Below are 17,662 nucleotides of genomic sequence, written 5' to 3'. Positions count from 1 at the left end.
AAAGTGAGGCCCCAAATGCTGACATAGTGCACCATCACACAGAAATATTTCTGTTGTATTTACATGCTCTGATTTCAGACAGTTAAATGAGAGTAATCGACAGTATTGAAGTCGTTCGACGCTTGTTTCCCGGCCTCATTACACCGGCTGAAGAAGAATGATGTCCAGAGAACGATCACTATTAGACCAATCTGTCCCCATACAGTATCATGTTATATGCAGCACATCTGCAGTTTTCACCGGACAATGTGCTGCTGAGAACAAGGATTTGTGTTCCAGCATAAACCATACAATCACTCGAATAGGCAGCATTTTGCTTGTTCGGTATAACTCACCCCATAGTCCTCCACATAGCATTATACACACCCCATATAGTATAATGTGCCCCGTAGCCCTCCATATTGTATAATACACTCCCCATAGACCTCCATATAATATAATGCACTCCCCATAGTCCTCCATACAGTATAATACACTCCCCATAAACCTCCATATAATATAATGCACTTCCCATAGTCCTCCATACAGTATAATACACTCCCCATAGACCTCCATATAGTATAATGCACTCCCCATAATCCTCCATACAGTATAATGCACTCCCCATAGACCTCCATATAGTATAATGCACACCCCATAGTTATCCATACAGTATAATGCACACCCATAGCCCTCCATATAGTATAATACACTCCCCATAGCCCTCCATATAGTATAATACACTCCCCATAGCGGCCGCATGGTGTGCTGCTATTAGAGGTACACCGCTGCCTGGGGGAGTGGGTGGTATAAGTGGGGTGGTGAGTCCATTTTGACCAGTTTTAACAGATTTACTAGGATTTTGAAATTGCCATAAATTATAGCGCCCGCTGCCTTGGAATCATACTTGATTCCGAGCTTTCATTCACCCCCACATCTGATCACTGGCTCGCTCTTCTGAGCTGCATCTCAAAAACATTTCTAGAAAATTCTTACTGTTTCACTTATTCATTCTCGTCTGGACTATTGTAACTCTCTACTAATCGGCCTCCCTCTTACCAAACTCTCCCCGCTCCAATCTGTCCTGAATGCTGCTGCCAGGATCATATTCCTCACCAACCGTTATACCGATGCCTCTACCCTGTGCCAGTCATTACACTGGTTACCCATCCACTCCAGAATCCAGTACAAAACTACTACCCTCATCCACAAAGCACTCCATGGCTCAGCACCACCCTACATCTCCTCCCTGGTCTCAGTCTACCACCCTTCCCGTGCCCTCCACTCCACTAATGACCTCAGGTTAGCATCCTCAATAATCAGAACCTCCCACTCCCGTCTCCAAGACTTTACACGTGCTGCGCCGATTCTTTGGAATGCACTACCTAGGTTAATACGGTTAATCCCCAATCCCCCACAGTTTTAAGCGTGCCCTAAAAAGTCATTTGTTCAGATTGGCCTACAGCCTCAATGTATTAACCTAATGATCCCTGTGTGGCCCATTCAAAAAAAAACCCAAAACCTTAAACCATAATCCGGTTCCTCGCATCATGTTCTCATACACTTTATGCAGTTAATAGCCCTCTGTGTCTGTACTGCTACATACTTAGGCAGTTAACTGGTTCATGCAGCTTTATATTAACACCTGAGCCTTACACTATAGCTGGTCCGAATAACTAAAGCAATTGTTACCATCCACCTCTCGTGTCTCCCCTTTCCTCATAGTTTGTAGCTTGCGAGCAGCAGGGCCCTCATTCCTCTTGGTATCTATTTTGAACTGTGATTTCTGTTCTGTTGTAATGTCTATTGTCTGTACAAGTCCCCTCTATAATTTGTAAAGTGCTGCGGAATATAATGGCGCTATATAAATAAAATTATTATTATAGCGCAAATCAGATTTACTCCTCAATTAAAGGGGTTGTCCACTTCAAAGTGTCACTGGCTCAGAGATCTTTTGCCACCATACGTTACAGTGTCACGAATCTCCAGCCACTGATTGGTTGCATTTATGCTGTTTTCTCATACGGCTTTGACTTTCTTCTTTTTACTGACTGTTGGTAAATTTACTGACGTTTGGCCCCTCTTGTTCACTTAGGGCCGCACGCTTCACTGGGGATGACAATATGGCAGCAGCTGTAGCTCCAGCATTCAGGAGTCATTCTCTGGATTTTCCACTTGTAATCTTTATTGATATTCCAGAACCTGCCCTGCGGCCAAGGAAAAACTGAGGCTCCGTCCACATCATCAGGGGTTTCGCGTTTCTCGGTGACTTCAACGATTTCAGGAAACTACGTTCACTGGAGCAGCACAGTCTCCATGAACTGTAAAATATCAGAGAGATCAAATGGTCAACGCCAGGGCATGAAGAAACAGGCCAAACGGGCGGACACTTGGCATTGTCCATCCTCAGCGCCTGAATATGATATTGCAATTGCCAAAAATACCGTGACACTAAGGGAACGTTCACACGTGGCATTTTTACTCCGGGAAAAAAAAAGTAACATTTTACAGTAGTAATAAAATAAATGAATTTTCTGAAATCTCATACACATGCTGCTTATTTATTCCTTGCAAATTTGGACAATGAAAACATTTTCAAATAAGGCCATGTTCACGTGTAGCTTTTTTTTTTTTCAGCCAGAATCTGCTCTCTTGGCAATAAAAACTCTACGTTGAAAACGTAGATTTGGCTTAGTTTTTTTTTCTACGTAAAACGTGCGATTTGTCTACAGTAAATGTTTAATAAAGTTAGATTTATTCGCCAAAATTGCTGCAAACAACAACAAAAAAAAGCCTGCTACCTGTAACTTTTTTTTTTTTTTTTTGCATCGTTTTTGTACTTTCTAGTCGGAAAAAAAAAACACTGATAGAAGTGACACGCTGCAGATTTCCAATTTAGTCAGGAAAAAAAAACTACCGTATATGTGCGCATGAGATTCCTGAAATCAAATGTCGTTGAGAACAGAAGTATAGGATTCAATTGATACTAATGCAATCCAATATTTCATCGGATTGCATTCGCAAGTGTGAGCGAACCCTTAGGCGAAGAATGGAGCTAATGAATGGGGAAGTGCTCTGTCCCGCCCAGAGCACTTCCAGGATAATTTACCTATACATACTAAAGTGGACCTCTCTGCAGCAATTCCGTTTAATGAAGTTGTGGATTAACTTGGGTTCTTTTAACTTGCACACGTTATCGGTTTAGGGGGGTTAGAATGACGTGACAGAGTCCCCCGACTTACAGTACATATCTCCGCTCTCCTGATCGTTTACAACAATGTGTCAGTGTAGGGAAAGATCACTGGACTGACACATTGTAGCAAACCAAGAGGTAAAAAGAATCAGGTCTGGTTGTATAAAGCAATATTTTCATTCACGGAGTCCAAACAGATCTTAAAATTGGTAAAGAATTGAAGCACAATATATATTCGTTTTATATCTTCCCATAATGTAACGATTAATCTTATGTTATATATTGTGAACCTCGATTGACGTCTCCTGGGGAGGAACAAGGGGTCACAGCAAAGAATAAGATCAAAAAGCTGAAAAGTTCCAAGTGTCATAAAAAAGTTCCCAGTGGACATTACAAAGTGTGACTGTGAGCAACGCGCCAAGATTGTCAGCAGACTCATTATCTTCAGAGGACGGAGCCGCAATCTCCTGATTCTATATATACAGTATGGGGGGGGGGGGGGATGAGCTCATTGCTAAAATAGCCCCCCGCCCCATTGTCTGCACCTTCTAGCCTTAATCCAGCTCTTCTTTCAAGTTAAAAATATTTATCTTACAGCAGGGAATGTTTATAAATAAACAATAAATATCAGCTTTCTTCTGCTACACTGGCGCCAGCTTTGGTGGCCTCTGCCCACATTTCTATAGTGTGGCGCCTTCACGTGATCGCTGCAGCCAATTCCTGGTCTCAGCGGTCTTGTCCCCTACTTCTTGCCATCACTGCTGCAGTGCACATGTCGATGTACTGCACATGCTCAGTGCAGCAAAGTAAGCACAAACCAGCAGTGCAACAGCTGGAAAAAGATTTTTTTTTTTTCTTAAACCATTTTCTATTGAAAAAAATAATACAATTTAAATCTTAAGACAATAAATTTCCAATAGATTCTGATCTCTGCTTACTGTCAGTGAATAGAAACATGCCTGCTTACATTTCACTTGTACCCAGTGTAGACAAGCCTCTGTGAGCGACACAATGTGGAGTTTAGCATTATAATATATATCAAAGTATCAGGACGGGAGAATGATTTACTGAGCGCACAGTCTGTGGTTGTCGGGCCATCCTGGGATTTGTAGTTCCACTGAAGCGCTGTTGTTCTGTAAAAGCATGTATAATAACCAGTATTAAGTTATTTTTTTTTTCCTTCCTGGAAAGTTACCGTTTTGGTCACACTATCAGCCGATTGCTGCCTCGCTGTCAGTGTTGAAAGCTGACCTCATGAAGGACGCTGTAACATATCGCGGCCGCCTCCAAACATTCCGTCCGATGTGTCACGTCGCTCTCATCGTACTGTCCACACCTACAGAAAAACCTCATCGTCTGTGAACGAAAGGATAGAAAGAACATGGATCTAAAGAGATCAGAACGCATCTTGTAATATTATTTATGTTGAAACAAGAAAGAAAACAGTGCGGCACTCACCCTTATTATATGAAGCTATGAAATCGTGCTCTTTATTGGAGAAAAAAATCCATTAGGACATCAGGTCAGCGAGAGGGTGCGGAGGTGGAGTGTGGACGACGGCCGTTTCGCACGGTATGTGCTTCAACGGGTCCAGTACTGGACCCGTTGAAGCACATACCGTGCGAAACGGCCGTCGTCCACACTCCACCTCCGCACCCTCTCGCTGACCTGATGTCCTAATGGATTTTTTTTCTCCAATAAAGAGCACGATTTCATAGCTTCATATAATAAGGGTGAGTGCCGCACTGTTTTCTTTCTTGTTTCATCGTATTTACTCTGGATTGCCTATCAGTGCTGAGCACCATATACCCAGAACATACGTGCCACCTGCATATTTCTCGGATGTTCTCTAAAGAGTATATTTCCATATTGATTTGTGCTTCTCTAGTGCCGTCCTTTGCTCATTCTGTGTGTTGGGTAATATTATTTATGTGTAGAACCCTATGACCAATGCTGTGAAGGCCGAGCCCCAACGGGGACAGCGATGTTAATGTGTGCAAACTGTAAAGCGCTGCGGAATGTTAGCGCTAAATAAAAAAAAAATAAAGAATAAGAAGGCAAAGAGTCGGCGGGTGGATAAAGTCTATGGCCACAAGTGATATTTTCTATATGGAATAAGCATATAGCCGCACATGACGGAATAGCGTTGTGCGTTACATGTTAATTTTCAGAGTATTTCAGCATACATAGCATTGAGGTTAAAATCCAGAAACGAACCGACATGTTGCAGCGGACCTCAAATTTCCAGACAATCACCAGTTGCACTTTTCCCCCCAAAAGGAGTGATTAGCCTGCAAGACCAAAAGCTATGTACAGTAGTAGAGCGCCTTCCTCATCTCCTCACCTCCAACACATGGGGATGGCTTCTGGAAAAATAAAAGGAGTTGGGACTCTGGACCACCGAGATAGCAGTTTATAACAAGCCTCGTGAGAGCAAATCGATGCCCGATGTGTTAAAGAGATAATTCGCCTCCATTGATCTCTCCATAAAGACCCAAGTCGCCCTCCCATTGTGATTGAAATTTGGTGACAAGCTGGTCGGGGGGGGGGGGAGGGAATCTATCAACAACTGAAGCAAGGGGTCTCAAAAGTTGCTTAATCCTTCTGAGGACTATTCTTATACCAGCTCAGGATTCTAGAAAGGTGGGAGGCTAGATCAGAAGAACTGAAAATCAACAAAGCTATACCCCCTGAGGATTTAGGGTGATACAATATGGCTCTTCTAATGTATGGAGGTTTGCCTGACCATACAAGCAGGGATGGAAATGATGCCAAACTTCTGAAGGACGATGTGACCCCAATTAGTTACATCCTGTATTATACTCCAGAGCTGCACTCACTATTCTGCTGGTGCAGCCACTGTGTACATACATTACAGTACTGATCCTGAGTTACATCCTGTATTATACTCCGGAGCTGCACTCACTATTCTGCTGGTGCAGTCACTGTGTACATACATTACATTACTGATCCTGAGTTACATCCTGTATTATACCCCAGAGCTGCACTCACTATTCTGCTGGTGCAGTCACTGTGTACATACATTACAGTACTGATCCTGAGTTACATCCTGTATTATACTCCGGAGCTGCACTCACTATTCTGCTGGTGCAGTCACTGTGTACATACATTACAGTACTGATCCTGAGTTACATCCTGTATTATACTCTGGAGCTGCACTCACTATTCTGCTGGTGCAGTCACTGTGTACATACATTACAGTACTGATCCTGAGTTACATCCTGTATTATACTCCAGAGCTGCACTCACTATTCTGCTGGTGCAGTCACTGTGTACATACATTACAGTACTGATCCTGAGTTACATCCTGTATTATACTCCGGAGCTGCACTCACTATTCTGCTGGTGCAGTCACTGTGTACATACATTACTGATCCTGAGTTACATCCTGTATTATACCCTAGAGCTGCACTCTCTATTCTGCTGGTGCAGTCACTGTGTACATACATTACATTACTGATCCTGAGTTACATCCTGTATTATACCCCAGAGCTGCGCTCACTATTCTGCTGGTGCAGTCACTGTGTACATACAACACATTACTGATCCTGAGTTACATCCTGTATTATACCCCAGAGCTGCACTCACTATTCTGCTGGTGCAGTTACTGTGTACATACATTACATTACTGATGCTGAGTTACATCCTGTATTATACTCCAGAGCTGCACTCACTATTCTGCTGGTGCAGTCACTGTGTACATACATTACATCACTGATCCTGAGTTACATCCTGTATTATACCCCAGAGCTGCACTCACTATTCTGCTGGTGCAGTCGCTGTGTACATACATTACATCACTGATCCTGTACTGATCCAGAGTTACATCCTGGTCAGACCCAGACTAGTAAACAGAAAGGGATACTCTTGTCCTAAGTTTTAATAGGGTTGTGGTCGCCCTTATTTATTCTCTGTCGCCCAATACATCACTCAGTCATCGCTGGCAGTCCCAAGGAGAATGAATGGGGCAGCAGTGCACACAATCATTTGGAAAGATCCTTAATCTGGCGATTTGTGGGCGTCCGAGAAATCTGACTTCCATGATCTAGAATCACCCATCCCATGGAGGGATAAGCAGCAGCCCTATATGGAGAAAAGCATTTACTAAAACTGCAAGACAAACAGCATCCGATGCAGTGCAGAATACCACGACGGCCGTCCGGCTTCACAGGCTCGTGTCGCCATGAAGTTGTAATGTCAGATTGTCTCCCATGGATCGGGTGCAGACAGACCGGCGATGACTCTTTACTGAAGAAATCTCAGTTATAATAAGAAATTTATTATAAGAATACATTACAGATCAATTCCGAATCCTTTATAAATAATTTCATTCCACTTAGATACAATCTGTACAAAGTTTATCTTTTTGTTCAAAATCCTATAAAAAAAATAAAAAGTCACAGACCGTGAACCCATAAAGCACAGACCTCACAGTATATCTATAGTGTGGAAATACCCCCCACTGTGGACAGAGCCGACACTGGGGGGCATCTCCCAGGGGCCGGACTGTGCACATTACCATCCGGTAGTTTTTACACCTAAAAATGGGTTAAAATAATATTTAAAACATTTTAAAAAACAGTTAATATTTTCATACACGCGACGTCGAGTGTGGTACAAACTGTATAAATAATTGAAATTATTCTACTTTATTTTAATTATGCAACCATTGGATGCTGATAGAGGGTTTCTAATATAAAGTACGTATCAAGTCGTTCCTCGCTTTCGAGGGAAGTTTCACATTTGTTGCGTTTCCGTAATGCTGGCAGTGGCTCCTCAGCAGATGATCAACTGCTTCCTTATTAAAGGGGCGCCCTGGTTTCATGGAAAATTAAGTCCAATCGCTGCTACTTTATTAAAAGGGGTATTCTGGGGTTATGGAAAATTAAGCATAACCCTTGTATAATGAAAAGCCATGTCAATTAATGACAAGTAATTCCTTGCTAACTGTGCGATATCTGCTGGGTTCCATGCACATTGGGCAGATGTCAGGCACTTATAGGAAAGGTGGGCAATACCGGCCGCTGCAGATAGCTGCAGGCGAGAAGTCACAGGCTCTGCTCAGATAACCCCCTGACATTTTTTTTTTTGAGTGCTGAGGAGCAACTGTCAAAAGGTAAAATGGCAACAGAGGGCGGAGGATATTGCAGGTCTTGATGCATGGAGAGACCATGGTCCCTCTTGTTTGTGCAGCTGCTGAAAAGGCAAAACCGACATGGTAGATGACGGGTGCCAGAGGGACCCAATGCTGCACCTCTAGGATCCTAACTAGTTGTAATGCAACGGTTTGAGGCTCGGGGGACTCTTCAGCTGGACCCTGTAGCCATTGCTAAGATTTCAGAGCCAAACGTGTCCTGCCCGCTATTCGTCTCCACCGACGTCAAGTTTCCGCTGCGATACCAGGACCGCTCCCTGAGACGCCTCCGAACAAGTGATCGAATTTGTGGGGGAGGACGTCAGACCCCCGGGGGTGCGGAAGAAGCTGTCCTTCAGTGGTTGGGATCCTTTCGGTGTAAGAGGGACACCGGGCTGTTGGAAGAGAAGAATACGACCAAGTCAGATCAAGGGCTAAACGTCACGACGGGAGGGGGTGGCAACCGCTGGGACCCTCCGTCAGAAAAAGAGTGCGACACCGTGCAGAGCGTATATCCGGGCTAGGATTGTACATACCTGCTGCAGAGCATAGAACGTGAAGGGCTGCCCATGATACGGGATGGGGGACAGGTGCTTGAAATTTAACACTTTAGCTGCCTGGAGATCATCCGCGGGCTTCCCGTTTCTGGGAGAGATAGTCACGGGCTGCGCGCTGCCACACGGGGGTGATATCAGGTCTTTGTTCTGAAGGGTGAAGTTGAAGATTCCAGCACTGGGGCTCGGATAGGACGTGACGGGGGTGGACGCCGATAGCGGAGCCGTCTGACTTACACACGGAGAAAACATTACTTTCAGGGGAAAGACACCTGCAGAAAACGACAGGTTAGAACAGAAGCAGTAAGGACTGGCCAAGCAACTACAGGTCCCAGCAAGCCACAACCGATGCATACACCTTTTGTGTATTTATGAAAACTGGTTTATTTCTAGACGAGACTTACTCACCTGCAAGAGGAGACGTGAGGATTTTCGGATCAGGAATGGAAGCGGTTTGATCTTTCACGGGTTCATTGCTCAAAGGCGCCAGCTGTACTGGGATCAGGTACCCGGAGTGCACCAACCTCTGCAAGGCAAAGACCATAATAAACACAGATATGTAGGGAAAAAATGCAAAAAAACACCATAAGGGAGAATTTATGGCGGCTAGTCTTTAAGGAAAAGCCTTAAATTTATTAAGTGGGGCCAAAAAATAAAATCAGAGTGAGTCATAGGGGTGTCAGTTATCTGGCAGACAAGATTTCTTCAACTTAGATGTTTCAAAAGGGTAAAAAGTCACAAAGTTTTGCTCAAAAATGCCAAATTGTAATTTCTTTTTTGAAGAGTAAATGCTCACACCCCCTATTTTACCACCCGCGTGATCACCTTGGAAGAGGGCAGCCATTCTGGAGCTATAGACTGTATTCAGCGGGCACATCTCAATCAGTTTCTACCCAAAAATTATTATTATTTTTTTTTTTTAATACTACTGTATCCAAAAAAAGACACAGCATTTTTATTTTTCAGTTGATTCTGCTGTGTAAGGACTTTCTTTGAATAGGAGGAATAATTTTTTTTTTATACAAATATCGGCTACATAAAACGATGTATAGTTTTATTAATTTTTGGAAGGTAACGGGCAATATGGAAAAAAAATTGTAAATCCGCCACTCTTAATTTAATTTTGAGGGTGATTACCATTAATGCAATATTATACTTTTTTTTCTTTAAATAATTGTACATATTTATGCAATTTTTTTTTTACTCCATAGTCCAAAATCTGTAACTTATTATTTTTTTTTTTTATTATCATTGCTGTCAGTTTTTGTCATACTAAGAAAAAAAAAAAAATAAAAGTTTTACACCATGACCAGCTCTATCCTCGCCTACTGTATCCTCACCCATCCCTTGTAGATTGTGAGCCCTCGCGGGCAGGGTCCTCTCTCCTCCTGTACCAGTTATGACTTGTATTGTTTAAGATTATTGTACTTGTTTTTATTATGTATACCCCTCCTCACATGTAAAGCGCCATGGAATAAATGGCGCTATAACAATAAATAATAATAATAATACACCCTCCCTCTCCTTTTCTAAAAATTATATTGAACTTTTCACTTTATTTTTGTAGGCAACCCGACTGGTTCATTTAAATGTAATGGCGGCACAGCGTAATAATACGGAAGAGATCAAAAGGGGAAGGATGAGAAGCAAAACGCTCACTCAGGTAGTGCCCTCTAGTGGTGGCAGATAATACCAAGAATTCGATATTTTACATTTATTTTAGGGATTTGGAGCAAATACTAAGAAGAACATTTCAAATTAACAGAGTATTACAAGCGAGGAACTACAAACCTCAGACAGGTCATCTTGAGCAGAACTTTTAAGCCTCTTGGCGCCGCAGTTCTCCTGTTCCAAGAACTGCCTGGGACATTTCTCTGGCGCCGGCTCACTCTCAGCAGGTCGATCTGCCGGTGAGAACTTGCCATCACCTTGTAAACCTTTATCTCCTAGAGGGACGTCCAGCAGGGTCTGACCAGCACACATGACGGGATGAGCCTGGACATTGGTGTGTGGCGACTGCATGTAGACGGCGTACGGAGAGGGAGAATTTGGGTGAGGTTGGACAAATGGTAAAGCCTGGAGCAGAACTGGGCTGAAAGATTGCTGACTCTGGGGCTTCATTGCGATCTTGGCGTTCCCGTTAATGACAGTCCTTGGCACTTTGAGTTTCACTTTCTTGATATCCCTGTAAAATAAAGCAGATATTATGTAGAACAACAGGGAAACTGCACCGCCGCGAGGGCAGGGAAACTGCGCCGCCGCGAGGGCAGGGAGTCGGCTGTTGGGCACCCCATAGCGAGGGCAGAAACTTTATAGCTGTCTCTGCCTTCCTGATCACTCAAATCGCTGCATACGGTTCAGCAAGCGATAATAGCACTTTGCCGGCTACCAGGGAGGTGTGGAATCCTCACAATGGTCTTTCACATATTAAAAGGCAAAATGTATGGCATAAATATGTAAAGAAGAAAAAAAAAAAAAAGTTACCTAAAGTCCAAACCTTAATTTTGTAAATAGCTTAAGATAAACAAGTATTATTACTACATAACAGGTAAACTTTGGTAAAAAGTCAAGGTAACAATTCACCTACTTGGTCTGGTCGAGCTGTTCTTTGCAGATTGCCGCCAGCTGAGCCATCTTACTAGGGACAGATGAGCCGTCGCTGGAATCACCTTTGTATAGAAAAAAAGGGAGAAGAATAAGCTTTACCCCCAAATCCGTATTTTGGAAATACAGCGGATATGTCCAGAGCCCATGCATGCCCCAGCAGACACCGTGCCAGAGACTCCATCTGCGGCTTCACAATGGCTCCTCTCGCTCAGCCCCATCACTTACCGCTCTTTACCGGACTGTTGGGGGCAGAGTTGATTTTCCTCCGGTCATTTTCGATACTCTTCGCCAGCTTTATAAGAGACGGATGGCGAGTGAAGCTTTGCTTGCCGCGACTGGAAAACAAATTCTTGGCGCAATTCTCTTTGGGAGAACGAAGGTCCAGCGCTATGGAAGATTGCAGCGTGGATTCTGCAAAATGAAATCAACGTTCTACTAGACAAGAAGATAGCGAACCCGCTACCAGAAGATGAACTATCACCCACCAGGAGTGACCGCCTTCAGGTGGCACATGCCACAGTGATGCATCCCATAGCAATGTACTGGCTGGTAGAGAAAAAGGAGACCCATCAGCAGTGCTGCGGATTGCATCCTGCAGGGGTTTTTCATAAAGTAACTTGGATATTTCAGTTTTACAAATGAATTGGGATTGCATCATGAAACAGCTGACAGTTTGGTACACTTGCATCCAGTCTAGACAATCATGATGATACATTGCAACAAACTGTAGAAACACAGTAAGTGTGCACTGCAATGTGTGGGCTGGCTGGCGGCTCTCCCGACCAGAACGTAAACACATCCATGCATTTCTATGCAGCTGTCACACTCGGGTCAGGAGAGCCGCCAGCCAGTCCGTTCAGTTCTCGGGCCGATTTATACAGACGTCTGACTATGCCATAAAATATTTGCGCTGCTGATTTGAGCCTCAAATGATTGTCTGCACCTGATACAATTGCAACAAAACCTCAGCAGTGAGCGGTACTTGGTATGAATGGGTTTTTTTTGCCTTCGGATATAAATCAGATTGTTCCCAACCACTGACAACAAGCAGTGATTGGAAAAAGGGAGAGGAACTGATATTCTAAGAAATTTGGAAAGTTACAGAACTTCTCAAAACTGATGCACAAGATTATCACATTGTATACATTTTGCTTCTAGTCTTCCTTTTCAGGTTTTTTTTTTATCAGATGCAGCCAAAAGTACAACAATGTAAGTAGATCTAGTAGATCACACGACTCAGCAGTCAGGTTACCCGCTTCCCACCTTGTTGATCTGGTGACGTTTCCGGACAGGTCCACTGGAACGCCGGCTTGCGGCCCCTCTCTTCCGTTACGTGGACCTTCTTTATAAGGTTCAAGCTGCTCAGCACATTCGCTATGTCGTACAGACGTCTTATTTTTGCTATGGAGAAAAAATAAAAAAAAATTCAGGGTTAATTTCACAGCTCGTCCGGATTAAAATCATTTCAAATCACCAAATAACGAAATTGTAATTCAGGGGCCGATCATCTGATGTATTTGCTATAGTGTATTGATGTTGGCAACTGACCGACATTTTGTGTCCTGACTTGTGTATCAATGTAAATATGATGTAACACAACACAGGAGACAAGTGTGCTGCTCACAGATGAGCTCCGAGGATCGACCAGGCGGGATTATAGAGCAAAAAGCACACGGAATCAAAGAAATCGCATATATAGGGTGATCTTAATAAGGTAAATAAAAATATATACTTGCTTGGAAGGGTGAATGGCAGACCGTTCGGATAATCAACCAGTGTGTAGGGAGGACAAACCGAACATGAGGGTCATAAAAAATGATGGGACAAAAATTGAAAGTATGAAAAAAAATATTTATTGAGACAAACAAAAAAGTTTAGGCAATAAATGGTATTTTGTGAGTGTTTTTACTAGCATATCTCTGACATTTACATTCAGTTATACATCCTGATTTCTGTACCACTCACTCATCAAGTTTTTCTATTTGTCAATTGTTTCTCACAATTGGTCTGTTTTGTGGTTGCAGGTACTTTTATGTGCTGAAAGTATCATTTATTGCCTAAACTTTTTTTATTGCTTGTCTCAAATATTGTTTTCAATACTTTCAATTTTTGTCCCATTATTTTTTATGACCCTCATGTTCGGTTTGTCCTCCCTATACGCTGGAGATATTATAGCAAACCCTCTAAAGCAGAGGTCCCCAACTCCAGTCCTCAAGGCCCACCAACAGGTCATGTTTTCAGGATTTCCTTTGCATTGCACAGGTGATGCAATTATTACCTGGGCAAGACTAAGGAAATCCTGAAAACATGACCTGTTGGTGGGCCTTGAGGACTGGAGTTGGGGACCTCTGCTCTAAAGTATCCGGCACATTTGTTGCAGAAATTTCTGGGACTCTGCAATTCATCTGAAATCCAAGCACTCGCTGCAGAAATAAAAATTCACATGTACGGAACGGATTTCAGAGGCAGAAACCTCGGCAACAAAAATCAGCCACATGTGCATTTACACTCATCAATATAGATTTTTCATTTCTGGATGATAAGAATATTCCGTATTCATAGACATCAATAGTCTTCTCACGTCTCATCTTCGGTATACGCCTTTTTTTTTGCATTTGCAAAGTCTATGGCAATCAGGAACTTTCCCGGTTCAGATTAGAACGAATAGTAAGAAGAGCCTTAGAAAGTTTCTCACTTTTGAATTTGCTTTTATCTAAATCTTCCAGCTGATCTTCTCCAATTAGGATTTTAGCCGCAATGTCCAGGCTGACGATCTGCGGTGTCGACACGAGGAAAAGCATAACGAACCTCTGACTCATCACTCGCAACGACTTCTCCTTCCTGCTGTTAACAGAAGCTGAACATGAAAAGAAGAAGAACAAGAATGGTGTTAAAAGAATTTCCTCGAGAAATAAAGTTATCCCCTACCTCTAGGATAAGGGATAATGATTGCTGGGGGTCCACAGAGCCCTGGTCTGAATGCAGCGGAGGGGGAACATGGGCACCTCCTCACCATTCATTATCTATGGAACTTAATCATGGCATATTGAAAAGTCCGGCAACTTTCTAAAAGACTTTGCGTTTCAATTAAACATCATTTTAAAGATGGCTACTTGTCAGTGAATGGAAACATTGTACAGACCTCATTGTTCTCAGAGATAATGTCTAAACTGAATTAGAAATTGGGAGGTATACAAGTATAAGGTCAGGAGGGAGACCCGGTCACTACTCGTATGAATATTCCCATTCAGCGACAACCAAGAACTAAAATAAAAAAATACAAAGTTTAGATATTATTGACAACAAATGAAGATTAAATAAATTCTTTTTTGCTGACGTTCACCTTATAGTAAAGAGCACATCATTGTTTGGAGAATGGGGACATGTTTCCCATATGATGAGAACCTTTCCAGCGCTGGGTCAAAGCCTTAGGCCACGCTTAGTATTTGGTCAGTATTTGTAAGCCAAAACCAGGAGTGGGTGAGAAATACAGAACTGGTGACGGGTTTCTATTATACTTTTCCTCTGATTGTTCCACTCCTGATTATAGCTTACAAATACTTATGTAAAATACTGACCAAATACTGAACGTGTCCTACTGAGGTGGCTCTGACCGCAGCAGCAGCGGAAGGATTTAGATCGGCACTCACCGGCTCTGAACTCCAACCCCGGCAGCTCCACGAAGCTGACCTCCGCCTGTTTCACCAGCGATTTTGGCATTGATCCGTCGTCCCCTGCCTCCGCCTCTTCCTGCTCTCGTTTTTTCAGGTGCAGGATCTGTTCTGCGTATTTGTTCTCCTCTCCAACTCGTCTCAACAGGCCGAAGGTCTGGTGGAGGTTTTTGCGCCCGTGCCAGATGTATTTGTTTTTGGCGAGGCGGCTGACCATGTGCAAGCTCTCTAGTACATTGACAATGTCGTATATCCGTCTACGCTCCACACCTAAGAAGAGGAAATCGGTAACAACCATATTAAAAGGGGTTAAACAAGGTGTCATCTATCACTTGCTGATCAGTCGTGGTCTGATAGTGATAAAAGTGCTCTGTTCTGCGCCATTACAACAGATCGGCAGAGCACATGCTCAACCACCACGTTGCTGTAAAAAGCAATGAGTGGACCCTAAAAAAAAAAAAAAAAGTGTGCGGTCAACCCCAATGGTCATCGACTAGAAAATGAACTAAGAAAGATGTGAACAGAATTGTAAATAAAATGTATATTCATACATAACGAGAATATTCTAACTTTACTAACGGCAAATTAATTAGTTAGGAAATCAGAGGCATCAGCAGAAGGTTCCGCATCAATGCAAGAGGGACTGGAACACAAGCGCCACCTAATGCTCCTATTGTGAATTGCATCCTATCAGAAGTGAGAAATTCCTCACTCACTGGGGGGGCTCACTCAGAAAACATTGGGGTCAGTATTTCCTCTTCTGAGCTCATACTTCTCCATTAATGGAACATACATTGTAAAGATAATAGGATACAATGGCCCAACATAGTACATACAAGTAAAGGCAGAGAAAGGAGTGTCTATCTGAAGGAAATGTGTACAGAACACAAAGTGGCATTTCTCAATTTCTTTTTCTTTTTGCACAGATGTCCAATTTCAGCAGGATAAATCGGCCATTTTATCTCTCTGGACTTTTACTTATAATTTGGTTCTATTAACTCATATGACATCACAATTTCACACAATATTGTAATTACTTTAACCCAGAAAGGACAAATCCATTTTTAGTTAAAAATTTTTTTGCGTTTTTATTTTTCTACCCCTTATTCCAAGAGCAATCATCTTTTTTTTCTGTCAACATAGCCACATGAGGACTTGAGTTTTGCACGAAGAGTTGTAGTTTTGAAGGACGCCATTAATTTTACCATACAATGTATTGAAGAACAGGGCAAGAAAATGCTAAGTGCTCTGAGATTAGTTTTTACTTTATTTTTTTTTTTTTAGTGTTGATTATGCATTAAAAGTTATCAGAATTCTTAATGTCTGGCGATCCAAACTTGTACTTTTTCTTTGTTTTTAATTATTATTAGTTTCATGGCTTTTCTGAACTTTGAAAAAAAAAAAAAAAACAATAATAAAAGTTATGGTTCTCTAAAAATGTATATCTTTTTCCAGTTAAGAGGTTTTTCTGCGTGGCTCTTTTTGGCGTATCTAGGACATTTTCATCCCCTTATTTTGCCACCTATGGGGAGAAATGAGCATCATCAGAGAAACAAATTATGGAGCAAGAAAGGAAGGGGTTAAAGATTTTATATATATATATATATATATATATATATATATATATATATATATATATATATATATATACACATATATATACACACACACACACACACACACATATATATATATTATATAAAATTGCTCGCAAAAAAAAATGAAAATAATGGAAAGAGGATTCAATCATGATGTAGCGGCTTTGGGGCGCCGGTCTTATAGTCTAAAAATCCGTAAAGGAATTTATTGTGGATTTGCAGCAAAATCCACTATATTACATGCAGATTTCACATTGTAAAGGGTGAAATCCACTCAAAATGTGCAGAAGGAAAATTTTTTTTGCATCTAATGGCAATATTCTGTCAACACTGTGGATAATATTACATAAGCTGCGCCGTAACACCGTAGATCTGATATGTGAAGCTGAGGTTACACATGTCGCAGTTTTTTATGCCGATGATCTGATACTACGAGCTCGGACTTTTGGCGACTTGTTGTTTACTGTGGTTTCTTTATTTAAATATTAGAGAATGTAACAGATACAATGGAATCGGTTGCCATTAGCAACAGAACTTCATGTAGACACATTTATTAATTCAAAGGAATTAAGCAAACAACGGTCACTCACTTAATTCTCCAGCGACCTCATCCAGGCAGATACTGTTGTTCATCGCCGGATTCGGGTAATCGGGTAATCGGTTGAGAAATTTATGGCACAGCAACCCTAGACTTTTCTCCTTGCGGCTTGGCATCGTTTTCTCAAGCTCGTCACCTGAAAACTGTTCCTAAAATGTAAAAAATAATAATTAATAAAACATTAATAATAATAATATAGATTAGTAGAAAATTCAAAGACTTTTTAAAAATAAACATACTATAATTAATAATAATATTAATAATAATAAAGATTAGTGGAAAATTCAAAAAACAATTTTTTTTAAAC

The 17,662-nt window shown here is 41.9% G+C and overlaps 1 protein-coding gene across 3 annotated transcripts in view; it reads right to left on the bottom strand.

The window, feature by feature from the left end:
* Positions 1 to 7,452: 7,452 nt before the first annotated feature.
* The window catches only part of E2F8 (E2F transcription factor 8), a 37,537-nt gene continuing 27,327 nt past the window's right edge, over positions 7,453 to 17,662 (bottom strand). For all 3 annotated transcript variants that reach the window (XM_069740337.1, XM_069740338.1, XM_069740339.1), the window contains exons 4-13: positions 17,348 to 17,504; positions 15,139 to 15,429; positions 14,184 to 14,345; positions 12,752 to 12,889; positions 11,714 to 11,899; positions 11,469 to 11,550; positions 10,673 to 11,066; positions 9,290 to 9,407; positions 8,864 to 9,153; positions 7,453 to 8,722 (exon numbers count right to left, since the gene is read on the bottom strand). In XM_069740337.1, the coding sequence (XP_069596438.1) occupies positions 8,555 to 8,722; positions 8,864 to 9,153; positions 9,290 to 9,407; positions 10,673 to 11,066; positions 11,469 to 11,550; positions 11,714 to 11,899; positions 12,752 to 12,889; positions 14,184 to 14,345; positions 15,139 to 15,429; positions 17,348 to 17,504 (1,986 nt within the window). In that variant the 3' untranslated portion in view covers positions 7,453 to 8,554. The remainder of the gene's footprint in view (positions 8,723 to 8,863; positions 9,154 to 9,289; positions 9,408 to 10,672; positions 11,067 to 11,468; positions 11,551 to 11,713; positions 11,900 to 12,751; positions 12,890 to 14,183; positions 14,346 to 15,138; positions 15,430 to 17,347; positions 17,505 to 17,662) is intronic.

Source organism: Ranitomeya imitator, chromosome 9, assembly GCF_032444005.1.
Source record: "Ranitomeya imitator isolate aRanImi1 chromosome 9, aRanImi1.pri, whole genome shotgun sequence".
In the NCBI taxonomy this organism is placed as follows: Eukaryota; Metazoa; Chordata; class Amphibia; order Anura; family Dendrobatidae; genus Ranitomeya; species Ranitomeya imitator.
Note: the sequence above shows the minus strand (reverse complement) of the source record. Positions and strands in the feature narration are given on the sequence as shown.